At 33.4% G+C, this 22,721-nt stretch overlaps 1 protein-coding gene across 1 annotated transcript in view; it reads left to right on the top strand.

Moving 5' to 3' along the window:
* The window catches only part of PCLO (piccolo presynaptic cytomatrix protein), a 397,103-nt gene that overhangs the window by 311,546 nt on the left and 62,836 nt on the right, over positions 1–22,721 (top strand). Inside the window, 6 exon segments of the mRNA XM_087445431.1 lie at positions 391–441; positions 3,603–3,727; positions 13,454–13,547; positions 14,767–14,838; positions 16,420–16,600; positions 18,210–18,404. Coding sequence (XP_087301557.1) covers positions 391–441; positions 3,603–3,727; positions 13,454–13,547; positions 14,767–14,838; positions 16,420–16,600; positions 18,210–18,404 — 718 coding nt within the window.

The raw sequence follows: 22,721 nt of genomic DNA, 5'->3' as shown, positions 1-22,721 counted from the left end.
TTATAACTTCTGTGCTCCTAGGCAGTCATTGTATAAAAACAATGTCTTTTTCAATCCTCTGTAGGTCTTTAAAACCTGTAAATGCTTAAATTGAGTACTTTAAACCAAAAGTGTTTATTTTCTTAAGCAATTGAAAACATTACTGCAGGTATAAAAGCATAGCTTCAAAACAGGCTTAACAAAATGAAAAATAGATTTATGTATCTATAAAATTAAACAGGTATTAAGAAGTGTAAGTAGACACCATAATCTGAAGCAGCCAAATGGATGAAATATATTTTCCAGGCAGTGTGTTCTGACTAAATAGAAATTAATTTCAGAAGGAGGTTGAAATGGTAAATTCTATGAAGGGTTTATCCATTAATGGAATATGTGTTTTTAATATTGCAGCCTACTGATGCAACAAAGGTTGTCTCTCATCCAATTACGGGGGAAATTCAGGTATGAAAGTGTTTTAAAAATCATTGTTATACCATCCTTTTTGGCTGTCTTTTTCACTGGTCTATTGAAATTGTAAACACTCTTAGAAACTTTGCTGTTTTATAATACATACAGACTTGTAAAACAACATACAATTTTATAGGATAGGATTTGAATACAAATTTATGTTTTTGAAATCTAATTATATGTATGGAATTTTGTACTTTGAAGTCTGCCTGAAACCTTAGCAGTATGAATATGTTTTATCCCTCAGTTACTTTATACTTGTCGTAAATGTTTCAAACATCACAGAGTCTCATGGAAATTTGAAGATTCCTCTTTAAGAGTTTCATGAGTCTAATGCTGTCCTTTTTTCTCCCTTTTATCAACAACTGTTAAATAATTGCTGAACAATTCTTCTAGAGCAGCATTTTTCATACTGAGGGTCATAACCAATTTGTAATTTATAAAATCAATTTAGGGGATTTTGACCAGGAAAATAGAAGAAAAATGGTATAAATCACTGTCTTTTTTAGTTCTATGTGTGCGAGTGTTTCTGTGTTTATGTATTGTGTCATAACATATATTTCTTACTGCAGGGCATAGTCAAAAATGTTAGAAAAATGGTGCTTTAGATGATACCAAAAAGTAATTTAAGGTAGATAGGAAATGTCATGTAGAAAAAATCAGTGCAATACAAAATAATAAAGATAGTAAGTTTCAGATAAAGGAAAGAGAATGGTAGGTCTTAGCTGTGTTTCCAACACATTCTAGAGGAAATTTTCATGAAAGACTTCACAAAGCATAACAGAGATTTGAACTAATTTGAGGATAAGCATAGAGAAAGGAGGAGTGTGTTCCTGGAAGAAGAAATGGAACAAGGAAATGTTCTGCTGCCGGAGACTAATGAAGTGAAGAGCTCAGCTTTGCTGCAATGAAATGTTCTTGTAGACATAAGTTGAGACTACATTAAAAAGAACCTTGAGCACAGGCCGAGGGGTGTTAGCCACTACGTAATAGGGTGATCAGTAAATATTTTGGAGAAAGGCAGAGACTAATTGAAAGGAATATGCAATAAAAATTCGCACAGCAGTGGCTTACAGAAAATATTATAAAGGGGAGGACACAAAGAAAAAGGAATCAATTAAGTGATTATCTAGGCACATACTGATTAAAGCCACTGATTAAAGTATGAGAGTGGAAATAGAGAAGAAGTGCATAACCTGGGCATCTTACTAAGAAGGATCCAGAAGGATGGAGCCCGATGACCTATGTATTCTGGACCTTGCTGTCTCACTGCTGTTTCCCACTTCTAGAAAGCCAGACCTGCTTTCTTCATTTCACAAGCAGCAAAGAAAATGCTGGATTTTCTGCTTCATAATATTTCTCTCTCTCTCTCTCTCATTTTTTTTTTTTTAAACTTCTTGCCCACAAACCAATATTTGCTGTGTTTCTTTTTGGTTTGTTTTTGTTGTTGTTTATTTTTATTTTATTTTCCTTTCCCTTGAGCAATAATATTTAATTCTATAGTGAAAATTTACCCTAAGAATATTCCTTCTTGGTTCTTAGGATTTTTTTGGGGGGGGTGGGGGGTGGGCGGGAAGTATTTTATTATGGTGATGATTTCAATTTTTTTTTTCTTTTAGCAAAACCTTATTCTAAATGAAAATGTTATGTAGACACCCAAACAATGAATCTGCCAGCACTGGAGTAGCTCTGGTTGAGGATACTGGGGGCCTCTCGTTCTCTCTCAGAAGTAACCTCTGAGCAGCTCTAAGTGTTCTCTAAGGCCTTACAGAGTACATTTTAAAAAGTATTCTCTTAGAGTAGCCTGCAAATTTTCCTTTCATCGAGAAATGGTTTTGGTGCCTCATCAGTTAAAAGTGGACTTTAAGACTGGCAGAGACGGAAGAAAATGGGGGAAAATTTCTCCTTAAAGATTTGGAAGCTATTCTAAATCTCAGTGAAATTAATTGCAGAATAATTCTATATTTTAATGCCCCATTATAGCACATAGTTACGGCAGTTCTAAACTTCCCATTTCTCCTCTTCCTTCACGACACTTTGTTTTATGTTTCATACTGCTTTCATGATGGTCAGAGAGATTCTGGGCTTTTCTGTATGGAGAAAAGGGACTGAAGATTCCTTTTCTGCTACAAAACAACCAGATCAAAAATATGCTAAAATTAGGAATTATTATAATTATCAAATTTTAAATGAAGTTTGATTCATCTAAATTATTCCATTTTCAACATAAATGTAGGATATCTGTTTTGTATAATTATAAAAAATATGTTCGTATTTTTATTTATGGATTTTCCCCATTGAAATATAGATCCCTTCCTTTCTGTTATTTGATAAACAAAAACAGTTTCAAACAGAATTAAGGTTTATTCTAATAATACCAAAAGAATCTTTCAAGGTTCAAGGAGAAAAATTAGTTAATTCAATTATTTTGAATTATGCAGGCTTCTCAAATATTTATTTGAATTGTAAATCTTTTCCTATTCAACAACAATTGTGCAACAGCCATTAAACATCTATGAGGCAATGCCTCTTCTTTCCTCTTCAGCTTCTAAAATTAAAGAGCAGGATTTTGTTAGCCCAATCTCTCTCTCTCTTAGAAAAGCAGGCACAGAAAGAAAAGCTGTGGGTTTAACATCAGATAATATAATATAGGAAGAGATAAAATCTACACATTCTTAAATATTCTTATATTTCAGTACTGACAGCTTTATCTTTAAATAATGATTCCACCCACTGTTAATTATTTGATGAAATGCCTATGATATTTTCTAATAAATTTATCAATTAGTTAATTTATTTTCAAAATCCTGGTAATTGTATTCATGAACATTAACAACGTTTTCTATTTTCCTAGGAGTTAAAAATGCAACTAGCATTCACTGTATGATTTTTCTTCTAAATGAATTTAGACAGGCCAGGACTTTCACCATGGAAAGAATGAACAGCACATTTATTGGTAATTAACATGTGCCTGGGAGCTTCCAATTAAATTAGACATTAACTGGTCTGTTCAGTTTCAAACAGAATGAAAATGAAGGTTGATGCTTCATGTGAGAATTGAAAAAAAAAAATCGTAAAATATTGAATGATAATGTATTACACGTTTTTTAAAACAACAACATAATGTTCATGGAGTATTTTTCTATCTCTTTAAGCTTCAAATCAATTATGATCTTGGAAATCTCATAATACATATTCTCCAAGCAAGAAATCTTGTCCCTCGAGACAACAACGGTTATTCTGACCCCTTTGTTAAAGTGTACCTTCTTCCAGGACGAGGGTAAGTAAAGAAGCAGTGTCTTCCAAGTACTGCATTTCGTGGTTTAAAAAATAATGATAGTGTCTTCTAGTGTCTAATTTCAAAGAGTTTAGTATCTTTTCCTTAGTTTTATCTGCATGTCATATTTATTTCCAACCTTACATAAGGTGGAATTAAAAATTTGTGATTTAAGTCTTAAAGAGTTCTAGGAGAGCCATGATCATAATAAAACCTGCCTCAACGAGAGCACATCAGTATTTCTGTTCTAGAAACCACTCTTGCTGTGACCAATCAGATTGACTGTGAAATCATTTAAGGAATTATTTGTAGCAGATTTAAAGAATTAGCTTACATTCCTAAATTTCTTTGCAAAACCAATGTTCAAAGATTCATAAGTTACTGTTTTATTTTATAGGACGTACATACTACCCAACACGTTAAGTGTTTATTAAGTGACTGTTGATGTATCATTATTTACATGCTTTATTCAATGTTTAATCAATGTTTTAAAATCAATGATTTATCAATGTTTTAAAATTATAAAATAAGAAAAACAAGAGTAAATGTTTGAAATGTTAACTTTGGTAAATAAATGAAAGATATCTTTTTGAATCTCTTGTGTCATATATAAACTATTCATATAAAGCAAGTACTCTTTGGAGATGTTTAATTTTCACATAATAAATGCAAATTGCTATGTTCTGGTATATAAATCAGTATTCAAGGATCGTTTCAAAACAGTGATTTGGACCCAACAGATCATTATACCTTATCTGAAAATTTATATTAGTCAAATTAGCATGATAGAACCATAAGTAATCAACAAGTGGAGGTATAATAAAAAGAATTTGGGGCTGGTAATTTAAAGACTCTGGTCTTATTTTTGTTCAGTTTTCATTTAATTTGAGGAGTGACATTTGAATATTACTTTTTACTTGGAAATTTTCAATTATTGTACATAAAAGTAGAAAGAATAGCTTAATGTCCCACCATGTACCCATTACTCAGCTTCAACACTTATCACTTCCTAGCCACTCATGTTTCACATTTACCCTCATACACTCCCTCCATACAGATTATTTTAAAGTAGATCTCATCCATTGTAACTTTTTTTGCAAATATCTTAGTATATATTTCCAGAAGATAACTCATTTTAAAAATAATCGTAATAACACGTATAACTATAATAATTTAAAAATTTTAAAATACTTCCTAATTTCCCCAATTGCCTCATAATATTTTCCTAGTTGGTTTAATGTCCTAATTGATATTTATAGAACATTCTACCCATCAATAGCAGAATACATATTCTTTTCAAGTGTACATGGAGCATTCCAAGATAAATTATGTTCTGGGCCAGAAAACAAGCCTAAAGAAATTTAAAAGCATTGAAATCATAAAAAGCATGTTCTATGACTGTAGTTGGTTGGTTTGAACAGGATCCAAATTAGAGTTATACACAGCATTTGAATCTGCTGTTTACTCATTATATCACCACAGGCAGATCACCAATTCTTTGAGATTCAGTTTCCTTGTTGGTATTGAGAGAGCCAAGGTAGGCAGAGCCATAATTTTTAGTTTGTCAGGAGAATCAAATTAGATAATACTCAGAAAATAATTTGAAAATTGCCAGGTGCTGTATCAAATTCAGTATACAGCCTTTAATTTCATCCTACCCCATAATTTTATTTTGAAACTTAGAATTGCTGGTCTTGCTCTAGTTTTAATCCATTGAATTTCATTTATAGAGATTACCAACTAGCCATGTAGCACAGGAAAGGGCAGTTTTTATTTTATATTAATTAAGATATATCTTTATGTAGTAGTTATAGCTGTAATTTGGCTATTTTTTTTGAGTATAACAACAACAAACTGATAACTTCATTCTGCCTTTGATTTGGGTCATTAGACCTTCAGTATTATTTGATGACAATATTATGGGACAAGAGGAATCACTGCCAAGGGTATATCTCTAATTAACATCTGCTAATGAATGAAAGAAAGCACTTTTTTTTTCTATCTTCTCTAATAATATCCTGGAGTATCACCTTTTATACTATATGGGGGTGCCTATCTTTTATTTACTACAAGATATATTTCAATTAGACTATTGCAGCTTGAATAACCAGAACGGGCAGGCAGGTTACATGAAGATGTCAGTCCATTCTGGGAAACTACAGAGAAGGATGGGAACTATAGTGAAATAAAGGGTGGGTTTCCCACCTAAAGCCATCCTCATGCAACTTGTCAGATAAAACATTCTTGTTAGGTGAGGTTTGGCCCAAAGGCGGCTAATATGCTACTCCTATTCAATTCCTAGCCCTTTCATTAAATTACTCCTAATTATTACAGTGGCCAAGGCATTGGGATTTATTATACTTGTGAGGTATTATTTTCACTTTAGTTCTAAGATTATTTTCTGCCTCATGTCATTTATATGTTATGGTATAGCTCCTCTAATTATTATTCTCATATTTTCTTCCTTATTTCTGTTCCTAACTTTTTTCTTCCTCTGTTTCCTATTTTCCTGTTGTATCCTTCACTCTCGCTCTTGGAATCAATGCAGTCAAGTCATGGTTGTCCAGAATGCAAGGTAGAGTTGGTTCTCTTCCAGTGTCAAGCTATGCTGTAATGTCTAGAGTTATAAGTTTTGCCTTTTGTGTACAGACACCTGCATTTCGACTTGGGCTATAATTTTTATTTTTCTACTTGTTGGTATCTATTGAATTAGGCTAACAGCAAATTGTTATGACCACAGCATTACTAAATAGGTTTATCAGATATGTGCAATAAAATATAGAAAAGTAGAAAATATTAAAGACATAGAAAAATATGAATAAGGAAATTGCACTCTGAAATTAGCTATAACTAAAGTTTTCATTTATAATTTTTCCACTAAAATTCATTTAGCTTCTCATGTGATAAGCTAAGTTCTCCTGAGTCTTCTATTACAAATTAAAAAATCTAGAGTCCTTTTTCAAAGGAATTAACTGATTCTCTGGCTGTCCAATACTAGGGTGTATATCTCATCTTAAAGACAATAGTTGCCTGGTCTTTTTTCTTCACTTAGACCAGATATTGAAACATTTCCATGCCTTTATACATTCTGTACCACAAAATTATTGCTATACAATATAAGATGCCATAATCTGCCTGCTCTAGTGCATTGGCAACAACATAAGAACATCCCACTTTGTTTGCCAATAGTAGGACACTGTGTTCTGATATAGCTCATAATGTTTTGCATCATCACATTGTCAGCTAAGGCTATCAATACATAGCCAAAAGCATTCTTTTGCACATCTCATTACATTTTAGATTAAATGTGTGATTTAGTTGGGGAGGTGAATTGTGTACCACCTGTAGCAATGGGGGCATGAGAATTTTAATCCCACCCAGAATATTAATGGTGTAGGATTTGTTTTTGTCTGTGACACTAAAATTTGACATCTTTACTAATCCTGACAAGCTGTTGCCCATAAGGGGCTGTTTCTGATTTTTAAAGGCATAAAATTTAAATATTTCGAAAAATAGGATTAATCACCACAGCTTTTCTAGAGCCCAGAAGCATTTTGTTTCCTTGCAGCCACATAGTTATGGCAAACAGTGAAATTTGACACTGCGAAATGTTACTTGTTATGACTGGTTCCGTCATCTCGGGACACCATCTGGGTCTCTCAGACCGATATGTGAAATTAGTTCTGTTTCAAAGAGATAGTGTCATTTTACAAGAGACATTATCAATCACTTTATTCAGAACCTTCTTTCTTCCATCCAGAGAAACTGAAGGAAAATTGTCAGAATGACAGTGATGGTCTATATTTAACATAGAAGAGAACATGTTTTGTAAATGTAAATAATGGTTGAACTAGTCTGGGATGTGCTGGATTACAATTCAGAAGATGTAGAATCACTTGCTCATCATATCTTTCATTTGGATACCACTTTCGTCATCTCTTTGAGAACTGTCAGTGTGAGAAGGAGTTGTAATGACAAGGTCCTGACATTGTAAGTGAAGCCGAGCAGGCCAACAAGAGACGTCCTTAAGAACTGGAGTCTGAATTTCAGCCCTGCCACTTAGAAGTTGTGAGGTTTCTCTAAAACGATGTCCACTTCCGCTAAAACAGGAATAATAATAGCCCTCCCACTTCAGCTTTTTGTGAAACACATGGAGTAATGCATGAAAAGGGATAAGCATAGTGTGTGGCGTATGATAAGCTCTCAATAGATGGCAGTTGCTATCATTGCTGTAATATGTGTCATAAACTTCATGTAACCCATGGTCAGTTATCCCTGCAAAAGAGAGATACAGAATGCATGGGCTACTGAATTATACCAAATTATTTAACAGCACAGTATAGAAAACCAAACAGCTTTCTAGAAATAATAAAATGTTATACATCTGTCATTCTTAAAATTAAAAAAAAAAAAATGTCCTCTTAACGAATAAGAATTTCACTGGTCCAGTTTTCTTGTCTCCTTTCATTTCTTCTTCCCACACTTTGATCAATACACTCATAAGCTCTGAAAGCCCCAGTGTCAGCCAAAATGAGGTGAAAGAAAGACGAGGAAAGAGCCTGAAGAGTCCATGAACTCCATACTTGTCCCTGGATAATTAAGAAATGGAAATGAGCATATCTGAAGGATCTTATTTTGGTTTCTCTCATTACACTGTTGGACAAAATACAGATTTTTTCCCCATTAGTGAGATTTTGCTATGACTGAAACTAATGTTAGCTCTCATGATACCTGGAAGCCCAATGCCTGGCTGGGCTTGCTCTAAACATCCTTGTTAGGGTATCAATCTACTTCCTATGGGACCCATGTAAAGCAGGGACAGATGTTATATGTATTTACAGTTTGAAGGCCAAAACTTATTTTATTTCAATAGATTTTAAGGAAAAAAAGAAGTATAAGCATGTTTTAAGGAGCCATCTGATAAACTTTTATTTAGCACAGACTGCTCCGGACACTGTGCTAGATGCTGGGGTTAGAGTTGACAACACGGCCATAGTCTCTGACCTCACGGAACACAGAGGACAATAAACAGGCCACAAACACATTATTGCACTGAAAAACAGAGCTTATAAAATGGGATATGCTCTGCACAAAATAAAGGAAACATTTCAGAGGAGTAATTTTGAAAAAGATTATATACATATATATTTTTATTGGACTCATTATATTTATTTCCAATAAAGGAAAACCAAACAAGATAAAAGAAATGAAGACCTTCAACATTTTAGATAATTCTATGAAAGTTAAATACAAAGAAGCCATCATATTCCATCCTTCTTTCTCAATTTTTCTTTCAAAATTAAAAGGAGAAACTCTGAGAACTGTTTTTTTCCTGCTGGTTTAGGGTAGAATAACTTAGTTTTGAGTATCTTTTTTCTGCTGCCTTAAAATCATAGTTGTTTATGAGTAAATGACTGGCCAATAATAAAAAATGAAAGAAAAAAGAAATTAGTGAAAACTTCAAGAGGATGAAGGTTTAGATTTTTTTTTATAAGCACCGTGTCCCATCTTGATTAATTGACTTTTTATTTTCCCTTATTAAAAAACTTCTGTGATTGTTAGAGATAGCCTAGTTGTCCTAATGTAATATCATTATTGTAGTCTTCCTATGAGGGTGTGTAGTATGTTTACCAGACAAGGAAGGAAAAGGAAAATGAGCTCCACTTTTTTCTCAACCTGAATTTATGCTCACATTCAAGAATCCCTTTGCTTACCTGGCCACCTTCAACTTGTAATCCACTGATTTGACATGGCTATGAGAATTGTGGCGAGTTTTCAATTGTGTAAAGTGGCAACATAACTCATTTGAGATCGTGCTCAAGACGCCAGTACATGGTAGTTATAAAACAAGTGTTATTGAAGGAATGGCTTTGTGCAGCCATCTCTGCGTGTCAGGAAATTCAGGTGCAAAAAGACTGCAAAGGATTTCATTGGCATTTATACAAGTCAATTAGGGCTGGTGGAGGCAGGCTCAGTAGTGAGATGCGTTTACCGCTTTTGACCCTAGAGGCAATGGATAACTTGAGTATGGAGAGAATTCGAGAATCAAACTCAACAATAAGATTAAGATACTCTATTAAAATGAATATCTAAATTTTTGTCAATTAATTTAGGTTATTTCTGAGTATATCTGGGCAAAAGTAAATATATATAATAATTATCCCTACTTGTTCCACAACGCTATCTTGGGATATACCTTTCAGTATTTCCCTAAGCAACTCTAAAACTGGCTTAATTTTTTGATGATAGGCATATATATACACAGACATAATATATAATTTATATTATATGTATTGAATATATGTACATTTAATTTGAGGTGCACAACTTTATAAGATAAAGAAGACGGACTAGATACTTCAGCTAATGAAGACTGCAATTAAGAAAATGTATGAATTAGTCACATTTTGTGATGGGCCTAATCAATTGAGTTCGTATAGCATATGTTTAAGAGCAAAGAATCAGTTTCCTTATGTTTGAATCTTGGTCCTATGAGTTGGTAACTATGCATAACTAATATAAGGCCAACATGCCTTAATTCTTCTGAGCTTCAGTTTTTTCCATCTGTAAAATAGAATAATAAATAATACCTATCTCATAGGGTTGCTGTGAAGGTTAAATGTGTCAACATGTGAAAAGTACTTAGAACTCTCCCTGAGAAAAAGTAAGCATTTGATACATGGTAGCTGTTATTATTTTAATGTGCTTACATTATAAAGTGCTTTTCATGCATAAATCAAATATATAATGGTATGTCAATACAATTAAAGTAAAGGTTTTGCAGTTGTACGTTTTTACAGAGCATAGTTCCTGGTACAGAGTTGGCATTCAGTAATTTTTGCTAGATGTATAAGTGAGAAAAATGACTAAAATATGCATGTGAAAAATTATAACAATTATTCATATTTATAGATTAAGAAAAGATGGTAACGAATAAATCCTTTTGAAGACATTTCAATAGTACAGACTATTTTAACATATATTGACATATCTAGACTTTTAGTAAAAGTACATGACTTTGCATTGGACACTAATTTCCATCTTCAATCTTGTTTAAAAAATGTTATGCATTCAGTTTTTCAGAATTTGAAAAAAATGACAATTTTTCTACTGCCCATTATATTATGAATCTTACCCTTAATGTTTTTTTCTCATGATCTTACCCCCTTGATAACTAAGTCCAAAACAAATAGAAACTTTAAAACTCATACTACAATGTGTTTTTCTTCTAAGTATACCTGGCTACAGGAATAGCCATGAATTCTAAAGTAGCAACGAAAGTTTTCTATTAATTTAAAAGTAGTCACGTTCATTCTCCCTATGTCATCATTAAAAAGAATCAAAAGCATAAAATTTAAAGGGATGTATTTTACCAAAATAATTTTGAATTTTTGTGATAAAATATTTCAAACTTACTAAAAATTATAGAAAATACTCTCACAAATACTTGTGTTTTTGCCATCCAGTTTTATCAAATCTTAACATTTTGCTATATTGGCTTCAGGATTTTTTTAATAAAAAACATTTTACAGGTAACATCGAAGCCCTCTGAAACCATTCCCCTGTCCACCTGAGATAACTGCTATACAGAACTTAATGTCTATAATTCACAAGCTGTTTTATGATATTAATACATATGTTTGTTGTACATATATACATTATGCATAAATTTACAGGGTTATTTCACATGATTTTAACTTTATATCATGATAACTTACTATAGTTATCATTCTACAAATTTTTTGCTCAAGATTTTTTTCAAGATTTATCTATCTTGATATATAGAGATGTATTTCATTCATTTTACTTGCTGCTTAAATTTCATTGAGTGAATATATCAAATATATTTATTTATTATCTTATTAACATATTATTAGAAAGAAATGAATGAATATTCTTGAACAAATTCCTTATGCATAGGTGGGAGAATTTCTCTATAGTAGAAGTGGAATCAGTCAAATTGGAATTTTCTGGGTGTTGGGTACATAAACTTGAACCTCACTATATATGGACAAATTTATCTAGAAGTGTGTGTACAAATTTATACTTCCTGTCCAAAGTCTATGAGAGTTTCTGTTTCTTTAAGTCATTGCATATGCATTTCCTCAAAATTATTTGCAGTTTATCATAAATGACAAAATTGAGAAATCCCACTCTTAATTTTGTGCATTCAAATAGGTTGGTTAGAAGTGAGAAGAGTGCTGCTTTATTTCCTAAACTGGATTCAGTTCACAATGGCTGAAATGTGAGGTGTTAGAAGACATAAGCTCAGTGGTTCTCAATCTTGGCTATGTATTAGATTTACCTGACAGATTTAAAAAATTCTAATGCTCAAGCCTCGCCCCAGACCTATTAAATCAGACTCCCCTTGGGGGTGAAGGGCAGGGAGATGTGGGTGCCATGCTGGTTGCCCCACTCCTTACCCTTGGGACTCAGATCCCAAGGTGATCCTAATGTGCAGTCAATGTTGGGAATTGCTGCGCTTGTATATGGCTGATAAGAAAGGGAATAAAGCTAGAAGGAGAAGAAAGATACTTGGTTATAGATCCATCTCTAAAAGTGGATGGCGAACTGGAGCTTGATTCTCAATAGCTTTATCTAGAATGGATATGTAAATGAGTGTCTGGGGAACAATAGTAGGCATTCCAGGATATGGCAATATCTGAGACCAAGACTGTAGCAAGAGTTAGTCTGCCCATACTTGGGAACAGAACTACAGATCCAGAGTCAGGATCCAGTCCATTTAGGGAGAGGCAACTTGTGAAGTCCAGGCACATGAAAGTCCAGACAAGTAGGTTGGTTTTGAGGACTCTGGTCTAGGCAGAAAATTCAGAAAAAGGCAGTGAGGGTTAGAGAAAGTCCTTGTCTGTGTGGACACCATTGGCTAATAGCAGATAGCAATAATTCCAATCCCATTAGCTGGTTGATGCCAGCTATAAATGTTCTGTCAGACTTAATTAGAATAGGTTTTGGAAATAAATTGTGTTTAAACATGTAGGAAATAAGCTTCTAAATGTTGCTCAGAGGGAATGGAAAAGTCAAGGGTAAACTCTAATGCCCTAAGTTATAATGAATGAGGAAAAGTTTTGATTTGGTTCATAATTTGTAATATAAGCTATTGACATAAACCAGGAATTTATGTTTAATTAAAATTGTTTTATAACTAGACTAAATATTCTACTTTTAAGAGTGTCAGAATAAACCTTAAATATAAAGTAACAAATGTTCATGGAATCTCAGCTATAGCAACAGCAATTTTTCATTGTTTCCTCAGTCAAAGAACTATTATAATTTTTTATAGGAAAAAATGAATTGAAAGATCATTTGGCTTTGCTGACATGATTAGTTGCAAAACTATTGGAAAGTTAAACACCAAATTATTATTTATGGAGAAAGAAGATATTGACATTACCACCATATAGTTCATGTAATTATCTCCTGCATTCAGAAGAGAGTAAGATTTCTAAAATTATAGTATAGTTAGAACACCTAAGAGCTTTTCCTTTAAAAAATACCTTAGGGCAAATAAAACTAAAGGCATCCAACATATTTTTAAATTGTCATCGTGCATTCAACTTAAGATAAGGTTTAAGACATGAGGATGATGAGATGATTACATAGTAATTCAAAACAAAATATCTTTAAAAGTCTGCATGCCCTTCAGGTTGACTATGAAGTCATCAGTTAAGATGAATAATCACGATAACTCTTTCTTTTCTTCCACTTTAGTGCTGAGTATAAGAGAAGGACTAAATATGTTCAAAAAAGTCTTAATCCTGAGTGGAATCAAACAGTAATTTATAAAAGTATCTCCATGGAACAGGTATGCAATGATTATTTTCTATGTGACTGATTTAGGCTAATATAAGAATAGTGATGACAAAATTATTGAAAGATTGTGATTCCTGTCAGTTTTGCCATACAAACAAAAAGAATTGAGTAAAATATACAAGAAATCTAGCCAGTGAAAGGAAATGGGTGCAGTTCAAAGATACAGTGGAAGTGAATGTGTATGTTTTGACAAAACAGCCAAAAAATAAACAAATAAATAAAGATGACTAGTGGAACATTTTCCATTGATTATTTCAAAATTAAATATTTCAATAGACTGGGCCATATTATCGTATTTTGAGGGAAAATATTTTCCAACTGGCTGTATTTTGACTTTCGTAAAAAACACAAAGAAAAAAAAAAGAAATGTGTTACCCCACCAGGCAACATTTCAGACATCATCTTTTCTCTGAATTGAGGCTTCCTAAGAATCTGGCATTGTGGGACTAAATTGTACAGAAGAAAGCATAAAGATAACTAGAAAGGATTATTACCACAAATAAATGACTCTAGGCAAAATTGCATCCAAGTGTTTCTGAAACTCTTCATGTCATAACTGCAGGAACAACAGAAAATAACTGATCATTTATAAGGTTGAATTCAGAGAGAAAACAATACAAATAGAATAGGACGAAGACACCATATGAAACAATTTACAAATGAGTTGTCTTTCAAAACAAGGTTTATAATTCATCCTCCGGGAGATTTCTAATTTGTCTATGAAGTTGAAGCTGGATGTAAATTGTAATCTGGGTTCTTGAATTTAAAATAAGTTAAATTCCCCTGTAGAAAAAAGACAATGCTACAATGTTTTTTTGCAGTTTGCTGAAACAAAATACTATAATGCAAATACTTTATCTAAATAACCTAGACATTTTTGCAACCTATTAATTCCATGTATTTAAAGAGTATATATAGATTCTGCTTTCTATTTTTAAAAATGGTCAAGGGTAGAATAACAGGAAATAAGTAAAGGTCACCATTTATTTACAAAATAATGAGGTATCATATAATCAAACACTGGGTTGAACTACAAAATGACATTTTCCATAATATTTAATATAAATACACATAGTTTTACATAAAATTTAAAGTATTTTTACATAAATGGAAAGAGTTCAAGGAAGTGAAAATAAATGAGTCTATTATATGACTGTAATGAAAATTTATGATGGGAAATGGTGTTAATGACATTTTGATTTGAACTGTAGCTCAAGAAGAAAACACTGGAGGTGACAGTTTGGGATTATGATAGATTTTCTTCCAATGACTTTCTTGGTGAGGTGAGCCTCTGATTTCCTTTTCTTTATTTACTTTCATTGTAAACCACCAATTAAAGCTTGATGCAAAACATATTTCTTAAGTTTATAAGATAACCATTTCTGGATAAAATCCTTTGATGGATAAAATTGATTTTCTGATTTACTCTTTGAATAGATGAATAGCAACTGAAGAAATAGTTTTTATTTTACCACTTGATATACTCTATAATTAACTTGCAAGATGAAATATTAATTGTTTTCATAGAAGGTTATATAATCGTGCTGTGAATCCAAATTATTATGTTAAAGATTTGAGATAAATTTATTATATTATAAAATGAGCTGAATTTTTTAAAATGCATTTTCAGGTTATTTAATTGCTATTCCTCACTGCATATATGAATGACTTGAGGTGACATTTTACTTCTTATTTCTTTTAAGTATCCCATGAAAAATCTCTCAAAACATATTAAGAAGCAAAACTAGAGGTAGGAGAAAACAATAAAAAACAATTTTATATAAATTCATAAGAAATCTAACCTAATCATGATATCTGGTAGAGTGGTCAGATCCTGTGACTTTTTTCATCTATCATATTCCAAAAATGTATATTTTGTTTAGTGATCTTTGCTTAGAGCAGAGGTTGTGAATTAATGTTAAAAAATAAATCATCCCCTCAAAAATCTAGTATCTGGAAAATATGATATCCTTTTGGTAGAGACAATAGACAACAGTAGTGTAGTCTAGGTGACAGGAGGCCTTGTTTGGTTTAGAGACTCTGTACCTCTCTTTCCCATCAAAACTAAACCATTTGACCTTCACCAGCAGGCTCTCTACCGGTACAGCCACTTCGATGACTTAGGCGGGACTACTCTAGAGTGTAGTGTTATATCTGACTTAATGTCCCATTTCAAAAAACTGACTTATTGAAGTCCTCTTAACTTATTGTCTTCTTATGTTTTCATGAACCTAGAGCATATATGCATTGTGCTGGTTTTCATATCTTTATGTCTCATCAAATCTAAAATACCAGCAACTGTAAGTGCACCATTATTTATAATCCACTAAGAAAGAAAAAATCCTGCCAATTAAACCATGACACAATGCTTCCTCATCATCAATTGTTAGTCATATCCCTATTTCAATATTTTAAAGTATATTTTAAAATAGAGGAAATAACTTAGTAATTGCAAATTATCCATTCTTTCTTGTTTGTCCCTCATGTAACTAAAATCAAACAATCTTCAAAAATGCTAGTCAAGTTTAGGACTAGAATATGTCCATTTAACAACAGAAAGCCTTATTTCATAAAGACATTGACTTGTAACTCTACCTTTTTATATCATCTCCAAATAATTTAAATAGTCAAAGATTTTATACAGTTCAATTTAACCAAATGTTTTTTAAGCATCTAGTATGCACCAGACATTGTTCCCAAAATTATGAGTGAAGAAAAATGAGGCAGATGGCCTCATCATCCTCAAAGCTTGTGCTATATCCTTCGGCTTATATTCTTGAATAAATTTCAGATCACAGAAAAAAGTAGTGAAGGAATTGTAGCTTAATCCATAAATTTCATCGACTTATTGCACTTTTTTTCAGGTATTGATTGATTTATCTAGCACATCTCACCTCGATAATACTCCTAGGTGGTATCCTCTCAAAGAACAGACTGAAAGCATTGATCATGGCAAGTCTCATTCCAGTCAAAGCAGCCAGCAGTCCCCAAAGCCATCTGTCATCAAAAGCAGAAGCCATGGTATCTTCCCTGACCCATCCAAGGGTAGGAGATATTTCAAGTAGAAAAAGCTTTTTTCTATTTGTTCACTTGGTATTTTCTTGAATATGAATGCCTGTATATTTAATACATTTAGAAAGGTTAAATTCTATTAGAAAATATTTAATATAATACCATGAAAAAAGTAATGGATATGGAATCGGGAGAAATGGGCTTTAGTCTCAGATCAGACCGTAATTAGCTTTATGACTTTGTGATCTTCACCTCTCTGACTCTCTGTTTTTCAACCTGTAAAATGGAGGTTGGACTATATATGAGGTATTGGGTCTTTTCCAGCTCTCAAAATCCATGATGATATGATTTTGTAATATGCATTGGGGTGTTTCATAAAGAACATATAAAAGTCCTCACCAGTTCATTGACTACACATAATCACCATTACCATTTATGCATATTTCTTTTAATTGTTTAAATCTCTGTTTTTCATAGGTATATTTTTACTCATATATTGTATATATAATATATGAATATATATAATTTTGCATCTTGCTTTTTACTTATCATATCAAAAACATTTTCCCCGTGTCATCAAAACAATTGGTATGCTGAAATTTACTTAAACCTTTCCTAAATGTTGGTCTCAAGCCAATTCTATGAGTTTTTTAAAAAATATTATTATTTTTTAAATAGCAATGTCATACATTGGGTTTGCCAACATGCACAGCATTCCCATTTGAATGAGCTTTTCCTTTGGGAGGTTCATTACCAATTATCCTACAATATAACATTAATCTTTATTATAAACTCAGTTACTGCCTGTATGAGATAACCACGTAGTATCTTACCTAGCTACATTGAACTATTTATCAGTATTAAATATAAATTTTTGTATTGAATCTGAGTATTGTTTCCTTCTCTACTCTTCTCAGAAAGTATATGAAATTGAAAAGTGATTCTTTGCAAATTAGAAAGGAAGGGATCATAACCGCAAGCGTTCGAGGAGATGGAAAACTGAGTTCATCTCCAGTAGGCCACTGAGTGGATATGATAAACCACTGACTATGAGTGCTATAGATTTCCTGTGAATGAGTTTTATAGATCATTTATGGGTTCCACTTAGCCAGATCAACTCTGCCCGTCATTAACTTTCTGGAATATCATTAGCATAAACACCTCTCTCTCTCTATGACTACCATAGTAAATGAGTGATCTATATTTATATTCTCTAAAATCACCAGACATGATGCTTGTATGATCTCCACTTTTAATATGTCCTAGAGACTCAGACCCCTTCATCAGGAATTCATTACATTTTTCTTAACACCTCTCCTGCAGCAACGTAAGCTTGTTGTCTCTTACAGCAGAGTTGCTTGGTGAGACTATAAGTTAATATATTCATTTACTTGAGGCTAGTTAGAATGTATTCCTCTTCTCAAACTTATCTCTTCTCAAGTTTATAATCCTTTTGCCTCTCCTCCCAAAAATTGTTCCCCAAATATTACTCGTGTTACTGTGCAGTGAGCAGTTGCATAAATGAGCCAAAAAAGAAACAGAATTAACATAAATCTTAGACAGTTTCCAATTATGTGAGACCAAGCTTGACAGGAGGAATGCTGGGGCAACTTTAACTCATGTTTTACCCTTTTGTAACCAGACATGCAGGTTCCCACCATTGAGAAATCCCATAGTAGTCCTGGTAGCTCGAAATCCTCCTCTGAAGGCCATCTCCGCTCTCATGGACCATCTCGCAGTCAAAGCAAAACGAGCGTCACCCAGACCCACCTGGAAGATGCAGGGGCTGCCATAGCCGCTGCTGAAGCCGCCGTGCAACAACTTCGCCTTCAACCAAGTAAAAGACGCAAATAAATTCCTCAGCATGGCAGCTTAATGTTCATCTGTTGCCTTTCTTTCCTGCTGTCCTTCCCTGTTTGCTTTCTGTTTTTGGCATACTCTGCTCACTCTGTTCTCTGTCCCTCTGTCTGTGTAAGAACAGTCTCAATACATAAAGATGCTCTTTCTTATTTAGATTTTTTTTTAAGTTACGTAGACGGCAATAAAACTGGCTGTTTCCCCTTTGTTTCCACCATCCATCCAACCTGACTCACAGTATTTGGTAGCTGTGTCTGTGATGTTTGCAGGCAAAGCAATGTTGTGTGTCCTTTTTGTGTGCACTTAAATATCCTTTAGAGTACAGGAATTATAAGCACAAGTGGCTGCCAGTTTTCCAGGCATTATACCAGAAAAGCACACACACGAGCATTTAAAGCAGATTGGCAATGAGATTCTCACATCTGAAAACACTCAAAAATTTTAGGCAGGAGAGTAATGCAACCAACAGTCAAGTTCTAGAACCTAGGGGGAGAAACTATTTCAAGCCAATGCTTAGAAACACTAATAAAGAAAATAATAAATTATGCATGTGAAATGTTATAGCTTTCCATGTGGGAAACTTTCTTGTCTTTTGGAAAAAATCTGTGATGAAAATCTTGTTTCTTATATTCTCAAAAAGTATATAATATTAATATATATGTAGGCATCTGTGATGAGGCAACTTAACCTCGTTAAGGAGCACAGTCGGGTCCATTGTGTTGGATCACACATCCTATGTGATAACAGAGAATTTATAGGTTATTTTTTTTCCAACCATTGGAAGTCTTTTGTAAATTAATTAAAACATAACAATTTATCCATCTTAACTGCTGTATTTTAATTTAATTTGTAAAAATTTAGTCAATTGATATAATTATATAAAAAGTGCAGAGATTTCACAAATGTAGGTGCACTGTTACCTCCAAGAGGCATTAGCCAGACAGTGGAGATAGATTACTGTTCTCCTCATCTCCCGAAGTCATCATTTCCCAAGAAACAGCCAGTTTTAGCCCCCTTCAGTGCTGTGCATGTGGTGTCATTTTGGCATTTGAAAACACAACTTATTTAAATAAGCAAAAGCACACTTCTGTTTGCATGTGTAACATTTAAGCTGGTTCCATCTGAGGATACATACTCTGGGTTTCCATTTCACCCACACTGCCACAGCAGCACATAAAAGCGGTCAGTCTAATCATGCCAGGAAGCAGCACAGACACAGCATAGCAGGAGTCTTCCCCATTCAAAGAACTCAGTCTGATAATCTGCCTCCACCAGCCAATGGCAACCAAGACCAAAGCCAGCTGGCCCTCAGGAAGGTGATGTCTGATGGACCAGTCAAGCCAGAAGGAGGTGAGCAGAAAGGCGCTATTCAAAGCACACAGCAAGAACATCCCCCAAATTTAAAGCCCTCATCTTTTAACTTTTAGAGATTGTCTGATAAAATATGTTTATCCACTTTTTGATGTGCTTTTGTGGGCATGGCATTTCAGGACTTCATCATCACCATGTAAGTCCCAAGATCAGTCCCATAATATATTGACTACAGTGATTTGTATTTTTCTATGCACTGGGTATCTTTTGACTTTTGTTGGGAAATAGATTAACAGTATTCATATTGCAGAATGGAATGCATGCTACTAACCTAATCTGTTTAAGCATGACTATAAATATGTTGCGTTGTGATAAAAGTTTGCTCACAATTCGAGTTACCATACCAGTTGGAATGTAGATCAGTTGTTGTCGCATATTATTTCAAGTGTAACTTTAAAAAAATTCAGTGGATTTTGGAAATTCTTAGAGGAAAGTAAAGGAAAAATTGTTAATGCACTCATTCACCTTTACATGGTGAAAGTTCTCTCTTGGTCCTACAAGCAGACATTTTCCACTCATGTTTCCATAGTTGTTAAGTGTATCAGATGTGTTGGGCATGTGAATATCCAAGTGCCTGTGTAATAAATAAAGTATCTTTATTTCATTCATAAACTACTGGGTTCTGAGCCATTGTTATATGATGCAGCTTAAAATGAGTGTGTCAGTTTTTGCTTCCTCATTTGATTCCTTGCAATAGAGTATTTATAGTTACTGCTCCATTGCTAGCGAGAGCTATAATGATAGGACATTTGGGAGCAGAACAAAGTTCCATACTGGAAACATTATAAGGTAGATGGATAATTATTACCAAATAAAAGCACCAGAGCTTACATAAACATGTAAGTAAATGATGGGGCTGGGCTACTCTAGGCAATGCTTCCACTGTTTCTTCCACATTTGATCTACTTCACAATCTTCTCAGGTTCCTGGATAGAGGAAGACAAATCCTATGAGTCCTTGCTCTGGAGATGCTTCTAAACTTGATTCCATAGCTGTGTTCAGAAAGGAAAGCAAATATATATCTGTCCCTAATTTGACCCCAATGTTTGTGGAGTTTTCCCCAAGAAAGAGTGCCACTGCAGTGACAAGAATCAAACCAGGGTGATTATAAAATTAACTTCAATTTAATTCAAAAACATATATAAAATAAAGGTTTAAAAAAAAAATAGAATAGCAGTATTGGCCCCATTAAGTACTTCCAGCCCTAAAATACTTGCTTTTATGATTCTGTACTTGCCACAAAATTAAACTCAAGCCTTGTACTTTCCTATTGTATTTCTCTTTATTCTCAGAAAATTAAAAAATTTAATATGCTCTTGTCCCAACTAATCAGATATTTAGGGACAGTGGAAGATGTATGTGGCAGTACAGAGGGCAAACCACTGTGATGTTTCTTGAATTAGCCAGGTAATTAATGAGACAATTAGCTTAAATGTTACGATAATTCCTAATATGCATTTACTCAGCCCAGTTTACAGATTAGCACCAAAGTATGATTTCCCTTTTCTAGTTAGCCTTACTAGTACCTTCCAAAAGTACTTAAAATTCCACCTCTCACCTTTTCTTCCATCAAGTAAGTTCAGTTGATTTCTTAATGTTCTTCATTTTCTTACTCCAAATATTCCATAATTATAAATGTCACAGTAGTCAAATGTTTCCCTTATTTCACACTCTATTTTTAATTATCATGATTTAAGTACTAAATAATATTTGTCTGGTTTTTTTAGATATAGTTCTTAAAACTTGTAGCAAAATGTTTTTAATCCCCTTTTTTTGAATAATGCTCTAATGGATATTCTCGTACATTTAAAGTGCTGTGATTGAATCTCGAAGTCATTCTTTATTGAAATTACAATCAAAAGGAAATCAAGATAACATAGCATGCTTTATTGTTTAATTTTGTTTAATAGATGGTAAATAAAATGCCATGTTTTCTAAAATATATTATTTCCCTGCTACTATAAATGTACCAGGAATATAATTCAACGGTGCATTTTGCCAAGCAACCGATAGCAAACATACTATAGGATTAAATTTATATAAAATGTCATATAATTAGTTTAGAGGTTATAGAGAAAAATTGGTAAGAGATATTAACATATAAAGAGCCAGCAGGTTCCTGTTCACTAACTGCAGAAATAAGTAGTATTATTAAGTGTTTGGATAAAAGTCTCCCATTTCAAACCTCCCAAAGGACTTCATATAATCCCATCTGCATTCTGAAAATAATGCCCTGCATTGGAATAGTTCTTCACATTGTACAGTGTTTTGTCATCCATTTTCTCATTTTATCACACCTAGGGGATGAGGTATTCATTGCAGATATTCTCATCCCTGTTTTCTGAGTCAGCAATCAGAGAGTCAGAGGGCTCGGATGACTGGTAGAAGAATTCACAGCTAGAAATTTTCAGAACTAGCAATATAACCCTTGTCTTATTACTCCTAGGCCTTTGTTTTTTAAATACCTGGGCTCCTTTGAAATCAAACTCGCCTAATTTCAATAAAAACCATTACCATTTACATATTTATCACTCAAGTTCTTACAAATGATTAGAGGCGGCTAGAAATGATGGTGGAATACAATTTAGACTTGCCCTACCTACATGATTCTCTTTTCTGAAAGCTGGTATTTAAGCTGCCACAAATGAAGGAAATAAAACTCTCTCAATGCACAAGCCCAATGTGGCAGGACGCAGGCTGTGTGGACATCTGTAGTCATTTCTATCAAGGGTGACAAAATTGTCCCTAAAGAGTTTTTGAAATTTTTTGTGTGAGCTTCTTAGCAGATTTCTGCTTGAAGTAGCACAAAATATGGGTCAAGCAAGAATTATGGAGTGAGCCAAAAGGAACTTATTCTCTCCTTCCTGGGATTACTTGCATGCTAGGAAACCTGAAGGGAAAGATTAGACAGATTGTGCTAGATCAT

Source organism: Ceratotherium simum, chromosome 1 (assembly GCF_057802395.1).
Source record: "Ceratotherium simum simum isolate JZ-2026a chromosome 1, ASM5780239v1, whole genome shotgun sequence".
In the NCBI taxonomy this organism is placed as follows: Eukaryota; Metazoa; Chordata; class Mammalia; order Perissodactyla; family Rhinocerotidae; genus Ceratotherium; species Ceratotherium simum.
This window is presented reverse-complemented; position numbering and strand designations above follow the sequence as displayed.